This window comes from Hydra vulgaris, chromosome 11 (genome assembly GCF_038396675.1).
Source record: "Hydra vulgaris chromosome 11, alternate assembly HydraT2T_AEP".
NCBI lineage: Eukaryota > Metazoa > Cnidaria > Hydrozoa > Anthoathecata > Hydridae > Hydra > Hydra vulgaris.
The window spans coordinates 12,250,001-12,269,877 of NC_088930.1; the positions used below are offsets into that span (position 1 = coordinate 12,250,001).

The 19,877-nt window shown below is 25.9% G+C and overlaps 1 protein-coding gene across 1 annotated transcript in view; it reads right to left on the reverse strand.

Annotated features, from left to right (window-relative positions):
• LOC100212263 (DNA-directed RNA polymerase I subunit RPA2) overlaps positions 1-19,877 on the reverse strand; it is an 89,623-nt gene that overhangs the window by 14,795 nt on the left and 54,951 nt on the right. The window contains exons 21-23 of the mRNA XM_065810136.1: positions 16,460-16,559; positions 7,310-7,382; positions 7,152-7,220 (exon numbers count right to left, since the gene is read on the reverse strand). Coding sequence (XP_065666208.1) covers positions 7,152-7,220; positions 7,310-7,382; positions 16,460-16,559 — 242 coding nt within the window. The remainder of the gene's footprint in view (positions 1-7,151; positions 7,221-7,309; positions 7,383-16,459; positions 16,560-19,877) is intronic.

Consider the following 19,877-nt stretch of genomic DNA (forward strand, 5'->3'; position numbering starts at 1 on the left):
GTAAGTATTGTGTGCATGGTGGCAGATGGAGCCAGCATAATAAAAAAAAATTGGAAAACTATTACAGATTAATCTCAAGCTATGCTTTGCTTACAGTATTTAAGTGGCTATTATTTCAGTTTTACATAATAGGTCAGCATCAATTTTTTACGCAGAGACATTTAGTCAAGGAAGTTTATGGTCACATTGAAAATTTGAAAAAAGGAATCTGAAGTTAGTGAAAGATGTAAATCAGATAGCAATGATTATGGTGATGAGAGTTGCTTTATAGTGGATAATCAAATATATGAAGACATAATAATTAAAAAAGAGTAATTAGTCATGTGATGAATAAAGTTAGAAAAATTGTACCATTTTTTAAAAATCACTAACTAAAAATGATGACTGTCTTCAAAAATAAGTAAAAAATGACAAAAAATGGAAAAAACCTTCATTTAATCAAAGATTGTGAAATAAGATAGAGCAGCTTACTATCAATACTTGAAAGGTTTCATAGGTTAAAAAATTGCATAAAAAAAGCGCTTGTTGATATCAGTATTAATGATTCTATAAAAATGTAAGATAATGAGTTTTAAGTTGTTTCTAAATTAGTGAACGTGCTAATTCCAGTAAAAGCAGCAGTGGAAGAGTTTTGTTGACATAATGCAAACCTTATAACTATTAGTGAACAACTAAATGAAGCCCTAGAAAAAGGGTTTTTTAGCAACACCCAGAAATTCTTTGTCAAGATTAGGCAAAACTCGTACTTCTAAATTATAAAAAAAAATATGATTGTTTGAAAGTGGTTGTAGTTAGGGTTATTTCAGTCTTCAGAAAGTATATGATATTTTAATGACGATTAAACCAAAGATAGTAGAGTCAGAAAGGGCGAAAAGAAAATTTACAACTCATATATATATACATACATACATATATATATATATATATATATATATATATATATATATATATATATATATATATATATATATATAAATATATATATATATACACAGGGTGTTAGCCAGAAATATATTTTTTACAGTGTCAATGTAATATTGGGAATATTTATTGTTATTGTTCTACAAAAACTGGTAATTTTCATTGACATTTTCATGACAAAAATTGGTATTTTCATTGACACTGTCATGACAAAAATTAGTAATTTTTATTGACAAGGCTAACACCCTGATATATATATATATATATATATATATATATATATATATATATATATATATATATATATATATATATATATATATATATATATAAATATATATATATATCTACTGTAGACATATATCAGCTTGTTAGCCAGCCCAATGGCACTGTGTATACCATGGAATTCCCAATGAATTAAAAATTCCCAAAATTCAGTGAACTTTTTTTTGTTGAAGTCAATGGAAATTATGTATAAAAACTTTTTAGATAATTTTATCTTCTTCTAGTCATTTTTTCAGTCAATTTTTATCAAAATTATTGGGGGAGGGGGAGGAAATGCCCCTGCAGACCCCGGGTTACTATGGGCCATACATACATATATATATACATATATATATATATATATATATATATATATATATATATATATATATATATATATATATATATATATATATATATATATATATAGTAGTAGTCAAACATATAAACACGGCATATGAAATATTTCTTTTATTGTTACTATTAAGTAACTTTAATGAAGAAACACTAAATTTAAGTTTAATATTTTTTAGCACAAGAGACCTTTCAAAAAATCATTAGTTTTTTGACCACCTTCACCTGATGATTCGTAAAATATTTATTTGTAATTTATTTTTTAACTGCATTTTTTTTCTAATTACATGATTTATTTATCTAGACATTTTTATATAGCACTATATCAGAACACTTGCAAAATTCTTTGACATGCTTTGTTTTTCAAGTTCAATTTTTAGACATAAAATTATGGCAAAAGGATTGTTTAACTTTTTCCATTTTGCTAATTTGGTTCAGAGGTTTAAATATATGGGTGACTAAGGTTTTATTTCTGCCCCCTGTATGGATAGCCTAATCATGATTGATTACCAACAAGAAGGACAAGAAGAAATCACTCAAAATTTCAAAGATATCCTTTCTTTTTATATAAATATGAATGTATATATAGAAATTATGGTGCATTAAAACCTCTTTAGATAGAAAATCACTACTCAGTCTTTTAATGTGGTGTGGTTATCTTTTGTTTTTATCCTTTTTTTTATTTATAGATTTATTTAAAATTTCCTTTCATTTGAGTAAGTGATATTAAAGTTGACCTTTTTAATATAAACATTTTTTAAACAATATCAGGGACCTGTTGAATAGAAAACTAAATATCAGACAATTAAACTTAAATTAGACTTGAATTATTTACAAAAGATAACCACAGCACATAAAAAAAACTGAGTTATTATTATTTATCTAAAAAAAGTGATGGGGGAGGGGAGGAAGGGGATGGGGGGATTATATATATATATATATATATATATATATATATATATATATATATATATATATATATATATATATATATATATATATATATATATATATATATAAAGCTTTTAACAAAGTTTGGCATGGTGGTCTTCTCCATGAGCTTGTTTCAAATTGTGTATCTGGGATTATCAAATCATTTCTTTTTAACCGCTTTAATAAAATCATCCTTGAAGGCCTACTTATTTATTCCCAGTAACTTCTGGGGTACCTCAAGGTTCTATTCTTGGTCCTGTTTTGTTTCTTATCTACATTATTGATCATCCCGACAACACTAGATCTAAAGCAGCTCTTTTTGCAAATTTTGGTTCTGATCGCACTTCTGTAACAGATTGGGGCTCACATATTTTTTGCTTATAAATTTTAACTTCAACAAAACTCAGTTATTTACTGCAAACAACTACCACAATACTCTCGACATTCCTATATTATTAAATGGTAACCTTCTCACTGAGTCCTCTTTTTTACATCTTCTTGGATTATCATTTACTACTGAGCTTTCATGTAAACAAAATATACAATTGATTGCTAAATTAGCATCGCTTTGTCATGACCTGTTATTTAATTACCCCTGATTCCATTCTCTACCTCAAATCTCTTATTTGTCCCTGTATGGAATGCTGTTTTCATATTTGGGCTGGTTCTTCTAATGATGCTCTTTTTCTTCTAAACAAGGCCCAAAAACGCATTGTAAACATAGTTGAAACCACTCAATCAGCTAAGCTTGGGTCTCTTTCCCATTGTCGAAAAGTTGGATCTCTTTCTCTTTTCTACAAATTCTATCATGGTTGCTGCTCAAAAGAGTTATCATATCTGGTTCCATCAACAAAAACTCATTCTCGCTTGACTCATCATTCAGCTAAGTCTCATTCATTAATTGTTACATCTAATTAAATATAATAAATGTAAATAAACAATGTTTATTGTGTCAATATACATTAAAACCAACAAAGATAAAATTGAGGAAGATAAAATAATTTAAGAAGTTTTTAAACAGGACTGCTTCAACTGTGTTACCAAAATAAAAATAATTTCAGTAAATTTCAGTATTAATTGTCCTATTTAAATCAGAAATTAAAATATATACTAAGATATTGCCATTAAAGTTAAATTCAGTAGCTTAAACAATAAGTTTTTGAATATTTCCTAAAAAAACCAAAAAAATGGAACCCTGTTTTTCTTTTCCAAATAAAAGATTAAAAAAACCAAAAAAACGCGCCACATCTCAAAATGAGACTAAGCTGAATGACGAGTCAAGCGAGAATGAGTTTTTGTTGATGGAACTAGAGATAATAACTCCTTTGAGCAGCGACCATGATAGAATTTGTAGAAAAAGAAAGAGATGCAACTTTACAACAATGATGACGATGAGAAAGAGGCTCAGGCTTAGCAAATAGAGTGGTTTCAACTATGTTTACAATACGTTTTTGGGCCTTGTTTAGAGGAAAAAGAGCATCATTAGAATGGAATCAGGGGTAAGAAAATGGCAATCATGATAAAGAGAATCAACCTCAGCAGATACTAATTTAGCAATCGATTGTATAATTTGTTTAAATGAAAGGTCAGTAAAATGATAATCCAAAAAAACGTAAATAGAGGATTCAGTGAAAGGGTTGCCATTTATTAATATAAAAATGTCGACAGTATTGTGGTAGTAAAATTTATAAGCCAAAATTTGTGAGTCCCAATCTGTTACAGAAGTGAGATCAGATTAAAGGTCGGCAAATTATCAAATTAGATAAGGGACAAAAAAAGGATAGAACCTTGAGGTACCCCAGAAGTAACTGGAAATAAACAAGACTGTTGGCTTTCGAGGATGACTTTAATAAAGCAGTTAAAAAGAAATAATTTGATAATCTCAAAAACTTTCCCAGATACACCATTTGAAATAAGCTCATGAAGAAACCAGCATGCCAAACTTTGTTAATAGCTTTATATATATATATATATATATATATATATATATATATATATATATATATATATATATATATATATATATATATATATATATATATATATATATATATATATACATATATATATATATATATATATACATACATATATACACATACTTATATGTATATATATATTTATATGTGTATATATATATATATTATGTGTGTGTGTGTGTGTGTGTGTGTGTGTGTGTGTGTGTGTGTGTGTGTATATATATATATATATAACCCTCCTTTAAATAAAAAAAAGTATTTTTTATGTGCTGTTATCTTTTGTAAATAATTCAAATATAATTTAAGTTTAATTGCCTAATATTTATTTCATGCTTAAGTTCATTTTCTATTCAATAGATCCTTAATATTGTTTTTTATATAAAAAAAATTTGTAAAAAAATATATAACAAGAAATTTGTAGAAATCATGTTTTTTATTTTTGATATAAAAACTGTAGTTCTTCTGCAATAGAATTGAAAAAAGGATTAAAACAAAAGATAACCACACCACATTAAAAGATTGAGTAGTGATTTTCTATCTAAAGAGGTTTTAATGCACCGTAATTTCTATATATACACGCATATTTATATAAAAAAAAAAGGATATCTTTGAATTTTTGAGTGATTTCTTCTTGGCCTTCTTGTTGGTAATCAATTTTGATTAAGAACTCCATACAGGGGGCAGAAATATAACCTTAGTTGCCCATTTATTTAAATCTCTAAACCAAATTAGCAAAATTGAAAAAGTCAAACATTCCTTTAGCCGTAAGATTATGTCTAAAAATTGAAGCTTGAAAAACAAAGCATGTTAAAATTTTTGCAAGTGTTTTGATATGGTACTATATGAAAATGTCTTGATAAATTTATCAATAAATTAGAAAAAAAATGCAGATAAAAAATCAGTTGTTAGTACAACATGACAAATAAACATGCTTTTAATGGTCATATACTAAAAATATATTAGAATAAAGCAAACTATTCCTAAATTTATGCAAAAAAACAACTAAAAAATCGTTAAAAAAAGCAAAACATGACAAGAAAAAAAACAAAAAAAAACGTTTTTTGACCCAAAAAAACATCAAAGGAAAAAAACACATTTTTTTGCAACTAAGATGTAACACATTTTTTGGAAGATAAAAAACGCTGTTAATCTATATATGAGGAGTGGACTTGCAAAACCAGATTATTCAGTTTTTATAAAAAATAGTCTTAGCTATGTTTTTGTAGTATTAATATTCCTACATCTTTACAAATAAAAATTAAATTTAAAAGCAACTATTTTAATAACATTTTACCTGCCTTAAATTATTTTGTCCATGCAAAACTCAATAAAAAATTTTTTGTCAATGCAAAATAAGACAAAAATTTTATCTAATCAACATTCTGTTTTAAAAGTGTTTTATAAAAATGGAGGACATTGTTTTAGAAAAAAGCCATATACAAAAAAATTCACTAAAATCACAAAAGCCATATTTAAACAGTTACAATTGAGTTTTAACTTCATCAATCCTATAAAAGTATCAAACATTAAAATTACTTATTTTCTAAGGCAGAGGGGCGTTTTGCACAATTATATTGATTTTTAAAATTGTCACTAGTCAAGTTGACTTCATAAAGCTTTTATAAAAACCAATTAGAAATAAATTTCCAATCAAGATCAAATAATTAGCATGCAAAACCAGATAAAACATTTTTTTATTTTATAATAAAATAAGATCAAAAGAGCACGATTTTCAAATTTTTGTCTTAAACATTCTTTTAATGATATCTCTTGTTTAGCTTTTAATTTTTTAATTTTTAGCTATTCGATTTACTGGAAAACATTTTTTCCCATTATCTCAGAGTAAAAAAAAAGTGAGTTATCTGGTTTTGCAAGTCCACTCCTCATATATATATATATATATATATATATATATATATATATATATATATATATATATATATATATATATATATATATATATATATATATATAATATATATATAAACACACACTGAAGATTTAAGTAGGACAGTAATAATACATTCCACTGAGTACAATCATATATATATATACTAAAGATTTAAGTAGGACAGTAATAATACATTCCACTGAGTACAATCAAGATTAAAAGAGCATCAATTACAGCTAAACGAATTTTTGTTAATATGTTTAATTGGCCTCAAAAATTGTTTAAGCTAAAATGAAAATCTTAATAACTGAAGCATGCAAAAAATATTAGAATAGTGCACATTATTGCACATTAGAATAGTGTGTGCGTTTAAAGAAAAAAATTTTTTTTCAGTAATTAATTACCTTTTCTTTTTTTTTCTGAAAAAACTGTTTAGATTCCACTAAAAAATAAAATCTTTAAGGAGTGCAAAATTTATTAGGACAGTGCCAGTCTTAATTTGCAAAAATAATGATATATATATATATATATATATATATATATATATATATATATATATAAACACACACACATTATTTATAAAAAAAAAAGCTGATTTAGGTGCTCATAAAATTTGCATGTCTTACACTCTTGTTTCTTTTTAGTTAATAAAGTTTTTTTTTGATTTTGTCTTTAAAAAAATTAAATTGATTCTTTTTCATATTGTATTTATTTACAGAAATTTTATATAGTTATATTTTGATTAAGAAGGAATTAAGACTTAAGGTAACTTTTTTATTAATATAAAAACTGTTAAGCATTAAAGAAACCTGAATACGCAATTTTATTGAAACTTTCAGAAGCTCTCTGTCCCCTTTATCGCTACCCAATATTTTGATCTAAATTAGACAAAATATCCTATAAAATAATAATTAAAAAAAATTATCATGAAAATAAAAATAAAATGAATTACAAACATTCTTTATACATCATCTATATAGGCTGGCTCCATGTGCTTGTATTTAATTGTTTTATATTCACCATTAATGATATGGTAATAGCTAAAACAGACAAACATAGTAACTTATAACTTGTGTAATATTTTTTTAAATCATCATCATCATCATCATCATCATCATCATCATCATCATCATCATCATCATCATCATCATCATCATCATCATCATCATCATCATCATCATCATCATCATCATCATCATCATCATCATCAAAGAGGGCAAGACGTTTAGGTTTTTCAACAAAGCAAGGTTATATGGAGGATGAATAGATTTTATTGAAGTACTTGTTTTATAGTATTGAGTAATAAAAGGGTCTGGCAAACAAACAATGGAACACATATAAACAAGTTTTTCTTTGGTCAAATTTTCTTGTGAAACACTCCCTGTATTTTTTAAAGTACTTATTTAAAGCTTCTGGAGCCTCGAATAACAACTTCTTATGTCCATGAATCAGAAATTTATGTAAACTCAGTGACATAAAAAATTTAGGTAAAATTAGTGACATAAAATTTTACTGTCTCGAAGTAATATTTATTATATTTGTCAATATTAAATCCAGATAAAATCGCTGCTAAAATTGCATGCATTCTTCTGATGAATTCAGTACTCACATCTATTATTTCAGTAGATTTGTCAGCATACTGAAAAACACTGTGCACTGTATAGTGAAACAGAAAAAAAGCCAAAACCGAAATTTTGTGTACTCTAGTTTTTTTTTAGTGGGTACAAATATTTTACTGAAAGTGATACCGACATTTCGGCTGGTCAAAATTAATTTTATTAAAACTTTTTATTTAAAAATGCAATTTTACATTTTTTTTTTTTTAATACATGTATTATGTTAGAATTAATTACATGTTTCACAAATTGAGATTTAATACTTAAGATGGCGATGTAAGTTAATAGCAAAAGATATAAGTTAAAAGCAACAACAACAACAAAAAAACTAGTAAATTTTATCTGCAAAACAATTTTTTTTGAGGTTGTTTGGTAATAGTCTGTTTCTTTCATTGCTAATTCCAGCTCTTAAAAATAACCATTCCACATCAGTTGATGTTAGTAGAGGGGTGAGAAGCCTCTTGGCAATTTTGGCAAGGACCAGGTTGACAGCACTACTTAAATTGTTAAGTAAGCTTGTTTTCTTTAAATAAACACTATCAGTCAAAATATTATCCGCACTGCAATGACTTGATTATTTGCAGTTTTGATATATTTAAGAAGCAGATGGAAATGCGCTATTTGGTAACTAAAAAGGTATGTAGTTTGTGGGCTTAAAATTTTATGTGGTTAAAAATTCATTTAAAATGTCAACGATTTTGTAAAAATTCTCAAAAATAACTATTATTGTAAATTAGATAAAAATTTAAAATTTTATGAATTTTTCGGTTTTCGGTATATATTTTAACCAAAATTATGCTTTTCACTGAATTTATAAAAGCAAAAACCAAAATTTCAGTATTGGTTCAAATTGAAATTTTGGCTGAAACCGATACCAAAACAGAACTTCAGTCAATCACTAGCACAGTACTCCCATTATTTGTCTTTTTTTTTTTGTAATATATTGCACACACTTAAACAGCTTGATTCAAGCACTTCATGCTGAGATTTTGCACAAGTGAGAAATTAAAATCTGCACTCAGCAAATTTTAATTTCTCAATTTTTTTTTAAAAACTTCTGGTAAATCATTAATGAATTTTGGTGAGATGCCACATTCATTGAGTGGAAGTTGGAAGAAAATGACGATCTTTCCATCATTTATAGTGATATCTCTTACACAATATACATCAAATTTTTGTCCAGTGATTCTCACTATAGAAACTGGGGGTGATTTAATGTTATTTTAACTTGCCTCAATTCTGTCTAGACCACTTTGTTACTTTTATGTTTACTAGGCAGGTCTGATATATACAGGTAATAAGGGTTTGTAATTCTACCAAAAAAGTTACCGCTTAGTATCTTTAAAAATGTAAAAGTCTAGTGACACAAAATAGTAAATGAAAATTTTTCAGTTGCTAAATTCCTGCATGTCTCTTCTTAGCTGGTTATACATTGATTGACCACTTGCACTATCAAATTCTTTTATTGATCCAAGATTAAGCTTTTAATAGTAGTAATTTTACTAAAATTATTTTGGTAAAGTTAATTACTAGATTTTAAATATAATGCATACATAAAGAGTACATTATTTTGGTATTTAAACATTAAACTGATTTTTTATTGAGCAAAATTAGATTACTGTAACTTTTAAGATTTTAGTGACTTTTGACCTAATATGAACTGGTGGTAGAAGATAAAATAGATAAAGTAACAAGTGTTTTTAACAAATTATTTCTGCTCCATTCTATAAAAACATTGAGCTCTTTTTTAGTATTTTTTTTTTTTTTTTGGTAAAAAAAAAAAGAAAAAAAAAAAAAAAAATTAAACTTAGTTTCCTCAATTATTTGAATGATTTTTAACATAAGTTTTCTTAAAATGTTAGATTTTATAAGGTGAAAGATTTTTTAAACAAACGTTAAAAACAAATAGTAAAATAAAAATTTTTTAAAAACACTTTTGAATAAAAAAATATATACACACAGGGCTTGTGATGAAGAAAATCGCCAAGCGTGTTATATCACGCTCGTAAAATTATAATGTGTTGTCATCGGGCACAATTATGTGCGCTAATGGTCAGGGCCGCGAGAGCAATTTTGAAATTTGAAAATTGCAGAAGACTGTGTTTATAAAAAGCTTTCTATTTGTTATACGACTTTCATTTGTCAATGCTTAAAGTAGTATCTACAACAGTGCATATATACTACTTCAACAATCTAGTTTTGTATACTTCCCAACTTCTTGTTTTTTATTTGCACCAGATTGCTATTTTTTTAAACTATTAATGGTAAAAAAAAAAAGCAACCAAACAAAAACACAAGTGGTTATTAAGTTTTGATAATAGTATTAAAGAATAAATTTGTGGCTAAAATTTTTTGCTTTCATTGTTATGATATGTATTTAAAACGCTGTTAACTTAATATTTACGATTACAAACTTAATATTACGGTTTTTATAATTTTTTATATTTTTTTAATAACTAATTTTTTCGTAAATTAATTAATAATTACTAAATATATTTTTTTATAATTTCTTATTTAAATAACGCTTTTTTTTATCATCAAAAAATTAGTAGATTATAAGACAAGAATAATTTAAAATTCTTCAAAACTATTAGTTGTAAGTTAAATAAGAGATTTTCCCCTCAACTGTTGCCAGCGGTATATATTATATAAGTTTTAACTGTGTCATTAAAAAAAGAATTCTGTTGAAAAAAAAAAGCTGTAACATTACTCAAAAAAAGATTATTTTACTTAAGTTTTTTTATGCTAAGTTTTTAATTTTTTTTCTCTTTCATTTAGATTTTTTTTCAAGTTAACATTTTTTTTAACTTCATCTTAGTTTAGTTTTTTTAGCGCATTTTTAAAATAATTTGACATTAACATAAACCTCATCATCAAGCAAATGTGTAAATGATGTGTGGAATATTATTAACAATAAATCAAATAAATCTTACTTGACGTTTTTACAAAATTAAAAATATTCAGAAGCTTTAACTTTCTTATAGTTATTTCCTAATTTTCTATTCCCATTTCATTTGCACATTTTTATATTCACATTGTGTTTCCACGCACACTTGGTTAAAATAGTTAACATTTCATTATTGAAATTAGCTGTAACAACTTCAAATTGTTTATTCATTATGTTAGTGCAAAACGGAAAAATGCTGACAAAACAGCAAAAAAGAAACGTGCAGAAAGCGAGTGACGTACTGCTTATATTTTATATAAGTACTATGTATAAGGATATAAGTATAAGGAAGACGGAAGTTTACTATCAAACCAACGAGTTTTATGATTACCTAAAAAATTTAATTACAAATATTTTATAAAAAAAAACCATATAAAAGCTTATTATTTTTTCCGTCCCAAACTTTTGAACGAGTGTGATTTTATACTCTCATTATAGGCTGAGCGAGCGTTGTTTATAGTGCCTAGAAGGTTTAAAAATGCCGCTATATATATATATATATATATATATATATATATATATATATATATATATATATGTGCGTGTGTGTTTATATATATATATGTGTGTGTGTATATATATATATATATATATATATATATATATATATATATATATGTGTGTGTATATATATATGTGTGTGTGTGTATATATATATATGTGTGTGTGTGTGTGTGTGTGTGTGTGTGTGTGTATATATATATATATATATACATATATATATATATTTATATATATACATATATATATATATATATATATATATATATATATATATATATATATATATATATATATATATATATATATATATATATATATATATGTATATATGTATATATACATGTATATATACATGTATATATATATATTGATTCCCCAAAATTATAGGGAAACAAGTTTGAAATTTCCAAAAATGAATTTATGTTGGCAATACATTAAAAACACTAATAACTTTCAGTTCCACACAGAACCAGCTCTCCTTCGTATATAACTGTTATAGGCGAAGGAGAGTTGGTTCTGTGTGGAACTGAAAGTTATGAGTGTTTTTAATGTATTGCCAACATAAATTCATTTTTGGAAATTTCGAACTTGTTTCCCTATGATTAAGGAGGATCGATATATGTATATATATATATATGAGGATTCTGTTTCTTTTATATAAACAATTTTGAGCATCTTCTTTACTCAACTGAAGCTTTTTTTATAAAATGAATTCTTTAAAATTGTTCCTGGCTTTTGAAAAATAAAAAATCTAAAGCATCTTCTTTCCTTAACTAAAGCTTATTCATACCATATGTAATGTACTCTCTCTAAAGTACTTTTACCTCTACCTTTTTTTTCTTCTTGAAGCTGCTACCTTTTCTACATGCTGTTATCTAAATCATCTGCATCATCATTGCTCAAAATACTCAAGCCACCGAAATCTTCTCTGATGAACCATGTTTGATTCATTTACTATTCCTAATTTATCCAAGATCATGGCTTCTTTTCTTATTAGAGTCACACCACACATCCATCTGATCTTCATCTTCTATTTTTGCATCTTTTAATTTTGTCAGGATTGGTCCTGGTTTGTAAAAAACCTCATGTTTAGCTGAAGCCAGGTCATCAGTCACTTGCCTCAATATCTAATTTAAAAGCATAGAGTCATTTGAATACTCTGTATTTTTTAAAGATTGTTTATGATTAGGAAAGCATTTTTTCAATTCACCCTCTGTTAAGTGAGTTTATTGTTCATTATAATACATTCTTAAACAATTACATTCTTAAAATGAACAACACGTATATCACATTTTTTTGATCCACTAATTAGTTAATTGTTTTTTTGTTTTCAATTACAATTTTTTAATTTAAAATTTATTTTTTGTTTAGCAAAGCATGACCTTTAATAATTTTTTAGAACTACGTGAGCTTATAAAATATTAAGAAAGCAATTTCAAATTTCTAGTTAAAAGTTTTTTTAATTTAGAAAGCGCCATTTTTGTGGATTATAATCTGGTATCACTATTTTCTTTTAAATATGATTAAAAAAATACATCTTAAAAAACTGTTTTTAGGATGCATTAATGTTTATGTAGCCCTAGTCACAAACCAGTCCCAGAATATATTTTATCAAACTGACCCCAAAAAAATATCTACCCTAGTTGCTTATTATACATACAGGAATTAAAAGATAAAAAAGTTGATGATTTTATATTTACAGGTCCATCCTTAAAACAGTGCCTGCATATAATAAAGTTTCAAAAAAATCTATATGATGCCTACTTGAAATAACTATAAATGTGAAACAAGATTGTCTATAAATAAAAAATTGGAACTAATTTTAAAATGCAGACAAGTTAAAATATTTCTCTTAAAAACTATAAAATAAGTGAGCTAATAATAAAAATCTCATAAAAGATAAATTTTACAAGAACAATTCTAAAAAAATCATTTTATAGGTGTCAAAATGTTGGTTGATTAAACTATTGTTGATTAAACGCTCTATGTTGTCCTAAGAAAGTGTAACGGTTAGCATTGCTCTAACATAAAATGTGATAAAATAACTTTAACTTTAAATTCAATGAAGTCGTGCCAGCTAAATAAAATGCACCTGTTCGAACTGCAAATCCAATGCAGCCATGCCAACCAGCAAAATCTGTTTAGTTCAATAATACAGGCTTCTTGGGTATGACAAAAAAGCTGATAATTAATTTAGGTTTTTTTTTAAAATTGTATAAATAAAAAATATAACAGTTATTATATAAAAACCAATTGTATTATAAATGTAAATATAAAAATGTATCAACTTAAGAAACCACCCTACAACTAATACTATAGTTGTTATGGCGAAGGAGCAGATCATTAATTTAGGTTTTTTTAAAAACTGTATTAATAAAAATTATAACAGTTATTTAAAAACCAATTGTTTTATAAATATAAAAATGTATCAACTTAAGAAACCACCCTACAACTAATACTATAGTTGTTATGGCGAAGGAGCAGATCATTAATTTAGGTTTTTTTAAAAACTGTATTAATAAAAATTATAACAGTTATTATTTAAAAACCAATTGTTTTATAAATGTAAATATAAAAATGTATCAACTTAAGAAACCACCCTACAACTAATACTATAGTTACCATGGTGAAGGAGCTGATCATTAATTTAGGTTTTGCAAAAAACTGGATTAATAAAATTTAAAACAGTTATTATTTTAAAAACCAATTGTTTTATAAATCTAAATATAAAAATGCATCCACTTTAGAAACCATCCTACAACTAATACTACAGTTGCTATGACAAAGCAGCAGACCATTAATTTAGGATTTTTTAAAAACTGTATTAATAAAAATTATAACAGTTATTATTTTAAAAACCAATTATATTATAAATGTAAATATAAAAATGTATCAACTTAAGAAACCACCCTACAACTAATACTATAGTTGCTATGGCGAAGGAGCTGATCATTAATTTAGGTTTTTTTTAAACTGTATAAATAAAAATTAAAACAGTTATTATTTTTAAAACCAATTGTTTTATAAATCTAAATATAAAAATGCATCCACTTTAGAAACCACCCTACAACTAATACTATAGTTGTAATAGCAAAGATTGTTTAAAAAATGCAAAAATTTTATTATTTGATATATGTATGTATGTATGTATATATATATACACACTGCTTTTTCAGCATTCTGAAAATTAACATAATTAACCCTAGAAATATTAATAAGTGGTCATACCCATCAGTCATATCTTGTGCTAAAAAGCTCAATTAAAATAATGAGAGGTGCAACCTAGCACATCTAAATCCTCAGATAATCCAAATCTCTGTAAACCTGCACAAAATTCATACAGTGAAGATTCGAATCTAGACTGTAGCTGTTCAAAACCTCTAAATCTAATGAGAAAGAACTAAATCAATTAGCAAGAGGTCTAAACTTACCAAAAGAAGCTACTAAAATATCTTGATTAAAAGTAAGAAATTTACTTACTCCAAAAACCAACATCACTTTTCATCGAAGCTGATAAAAGAACCTGTAACAATGTTGGTGGTATTTCACAACAGATAAGTTTGAAAAACGACCAACCAAGCAATTGGCATCTTTTTTATAGACAGAACCAAAAGAAGGTAAAATTGTATTTTGTTTCATAGCAGTAACAATGGATTCATACATATAATTTGTTAAAAAAATTTGAATTAAGAATACACAAATGTTTCTGAGGTTATGGAAAAAGATTATGTATCGAGACCACAACTGAGTTATCTCAGTTGTGGTCTCGATATGCATTACTTTCTTCTAGGTGAACAAGGGGGGTACACAAAGATCCTTTCTTTTATTTGTCTTTAGGACTGACATGACAAGCAACACTATTAACCACAAAAGTTTAGCCAGTGCCAGTAGGGCTGAAAGTTGATACAAAAGATTTTATTAACCTGACTTTAGTTAACCAAGACTGCATCATACTTCTGCCACATATTTAAGTCAGCATAACGAAACAGTTTGTGAAGAAGTTTAACAAAAGTGACATGTTTTAATTTTATTTCACACAAATTTCCGTGATTGAGTACAGAAAAAATACAAGACGATTTTTTATCATCCACTGATTAATTACTTTATGAAAGATCTTAATTTTATCAAATCAATAACTGAAGCAAAATTTAAAGCTTGGAAATCATTTCTTTTGGTCAAGAGAAATTTCCCAGTTAACAAGAAATCTGTAGATCATGTTGAGCTTGTTAGCAGCATGCTACCAAACTTGCAAGCGCTAGTGTGCAACATGATGATAATAAAATCTATTACTTGCACTCTCAGAATGATTTCCACATATTTTGGGAAATTTAATTGTGTTAATCATTGGATTTGTTTTAAAAATTTATTTTTATTAACACTTAACATTAAACATTGTTAAACATTTGCGTTAAAAAGATCATTTTGTCAATTGTTGTATTAATTTTCTTATGCTGGTAATAAATCAATTATAAATTATGTTATATTTTGTTAAAATATTGTTTTTTTACGTAATTAATTTTTTGTAAATTGTGTAATTAATTGTGCTGTTTACTCAAAGTAGCAAAACTACATATTTTAAAAGTAAAAAGTTGCTGTTAGTGATCTCCAAGTATTTTATCACCATCATCATCATAATATATATATATATATATATATATATATATATATATATATATATATATATATATATATATATATATTACAAAATTGCAATAAATATATAAAGACCCATTTTCACGACTGTAAACATAGTCCAACAACAAAGCTTTATATATTTTAGAAAATATCTTATGAAACCTAAATTTAAAATTAAATAAAGAGGCAGTGGCCTTTAGAGACTTTAGGTGAATTAACATTGATTTAGTTTCTGGAAAAAGATTAAAAAAAATTTTTTGTAAAAAAATAAACATTCCTTGTTCATCTTATAAATTATAAATATATTATTTTAAACTTTACATTTTTACAATATTAAAAACAACAACAACAACAACAACAAAAAACATCACAAAAAAATTTTTAAAAGTTACTATTGCTATCAAATTATTAACACCTGTAATAAGGATCACCATGTTGCATCAAGCGACCAATGGGCGGCAAACCGTCTTTGCCTAAAAGACCACTTTTGAAAGTTGAGCTTTCTTCATCACTTCCTAATAATATAAAAATTCCTAATAAAAAAAGTTTTGAATTAAAAAAAATATTTTGTATTTACTTAAGTAAATACAGAATATTTTTAATTAAGGCAACATGAAGTTGACATGTGAGTAACATTGATATGTGTTAGATTGAACTTTCTTACTCGCCACACATTGACTATTGTTTAAATTATTTTAGCAAATGCTGCAGCCAGATGTTGAATAAACAAATATAACTATTTTTAAAGGCATAATAGTAAATATAAATAAAAACACAATGGTATGAATTGGCAGGTATGAATTAAACTAATTTTAAGTTATTTGTTGCTGAAAATTTTTAGTTAAAATATTAGTAAAACCATACTTCAATGTAATTTTACGTGTGTTTTTATGATGTTATTTCTAAATACTAAAATTTTGGATTTTTTCATTTAAGATTTGTTCGCCTTTTTTTTTTTTTAACGCATTTCAGTTTTGGAGTAACATTGACAGGAATGGCTATACCAAAAATCAAGCAAAAGTTGTCAGAATGTCTTACATCTGTTGAATCTTTCTCGATTACATAAAATGGAAGCAAAAAAAAGCCAACACTAAATTAAAAGAGTTATCTAAAAAAAAAAGTACCAATACATAAAATGTCAACAAATCTAAAAACTGACACTTGCAGAAAGTTAAAATCCACACATAATAATATTGCATAATATTGCTAAGAACAAAACATCCGAACCTAAAGAGTTATTTCCTAGTTTAAGAAATGAAAAAAAAAACACCAAAAAGTCTGTCACAAAGATATCCAGCAAAAAATTTGAACGCTGCTAGAGTTCGTAAATGTCAGATATTGAGCCATTAATGAGTTTAATCCCCACCACGCCGCTGGTAGTACCGCACTTAACTTGTTTATCTGCACAGCGACATTGTTTGTCAAGGATTGTGTTTTGGACTCAAGAGAAGGTTATAACCATAACTAAAGTAGCCTCCTAGACTGTTGTGGTCTTCTCTGCCTTGGGAAGGTTTTTTTTAAATTAGTATTTAATTAAAAAAAATTAAAAAAATTGTAGAGCTTAATAGTTTGACAATTCTTACAAAAAATTTTTTTATACCTTTAAGTAGACACAATCGGAACTGAAGCTAATTGATATTTGTTAAAGTTGTTGCACATGTAATGTAAGATAAACATGAAACATGTTGTTACAGGGTCAGGCAAAATGATCTGACACATTTGTAGGTTAAATAAAAGGCAAATAAATTAAAAAAATGAATAAGATGTTTTTATTTTTGAAAAGTATAGGTAATGCCATTTATTTTCATATGATTAAATTTTGTTTTTGTTTCTATATAATGTCATTGTTTTTTTGATTTTTATAGTGTATATATAATTTATAGTTATAGACAACCTTCGCCACCGCCTTTGACAGTGAGTGGATAATAATGGATCCCATTTAACTCAAATTTAATTTCTAAATCATAATGAAACAAAATGACATAATAAGTATATTTAAAAATAAAAACAATTTTTTATTTCTTTACTTCATTTGCATTTTATTAAAATATACAAATATGTAAGATCATTTTGCCTGACACTGTATATATATACATATATCAGGCTTGGTCGGAAAGCGAGAGCGATAGCTTTCGATTACAGACTACAGAAATAATATTCAGTTGCAACAATTTTTTTATTCGTTTTAAGAACATTTAAGTTTATGTATGTCCGTAAAACAAAAATTTTTTGTTTTACAGCCATACATGGAAACATTCATAAACTTGAATGTTTTCAAAACATCTTGGTGCGGAAGAATAAAAATAATATTTGCGAACACTAAAAACCCGCCAAATCTACAACTTAACTAATTCTATTGGTTCAAAAAATAGGCTAAGCGAAGTAAAGTTCTAGAGTATTCTGTTGAAATGTTTTAAAAATTGTATTACTCGAGATTTGTTAAGTTTTGAGATTTCTAGCATAAATTGTTTTAAGAAAATATTATCAAACGAACTATTACTTTAATACTATGGCTCATTCTCAGAGCCACATCTGCAAAGCCGTAAATCTTTTAAACTATTATTATTTGTTTACAAAAAAAAATGTTTTAAATATATATCTTTTAAATTGTCAAAATTTTGAAAGTTTATTATATATTATAGATATTATTAGTATATTCTTATTTTTTATTTATAAAGTATGTATTTTTTATGCAAATATAAATTTGTGTATTTGTTTTTTATTCTAATGTAATCTTTTAAAGCAATTTTTACAATTTATTTTGTAAACAAAAAGACTTTCAACAATAATTGCGTTTTTAATGAAATTATTATTCATCAAAGTTAATAAAACTAATTATGAAATAAACATAAAAAAAAGTTTCTGGTTACTAAAACACAAACATACATACAAAGTAACTCACGGATGAACAAGCATCATGCCTGAGTTCACAACAGAACACAAATATATATATATATATATATATATATATATATATATATATATATATATATATTATATATATATATATATATTTATATATATATATATATATATATATTTATATATATATATATATATATTTATATATATATATATATATATATATATATATATATATATATATATATATATATATATATATATATATATATATATATATATATATATACAGTATTGGACAAAACATTTGCAACCAACATCACACAATGCTAAAAAGTGTTCCTAATTTTACATGTCTTAAAAACGAAACGAACTATACTACCACAGCAAACAGTTCAGGAGTCTGGAGTCATAGCATGCCATGACATGAGCAATCAGCTGACAGGTGATAACACACAGGCAGAATTTCGTTGACAAGTGCCATTTTGCAGCGGACAAAACAAGTGCAACTTTTTTGGTTTGTTTCATTTTCTTAAGTCTGGTCCGTGTCAACGTCATGGAAGTTTTTTAATAATTAAAGGAAGTATCCAGAAATTTCCAGAAGCTTACAAAAGTTTCCAGAAGCATCTGGAAGCATCCAGTAGCATCCAGAAGTATCCAGAAACATTCAGACGCATCCAGAAGATTCCAGAAGCATCGAAAAGAAGCATCTAGAATTTCTTCCAGAACAGGTTCACACAGGTTTATTTTACTATATAAGAGACATGTAAATCGACATGTAATTCAGTCAGTATATGGAAGTCAATCAGTCAGTATTATCAAGACAGTTTATCGAAGTGAATTTTATCAAAGTGTTTTATCAAAGAACATCAACACAAGAAGTAAAATACAACAAGTGTTTCATTACATCAATACAGTCCGCATCCAACCAAGACGTTGTGTTCCACAGAGCATTATTGTATCATCACAAG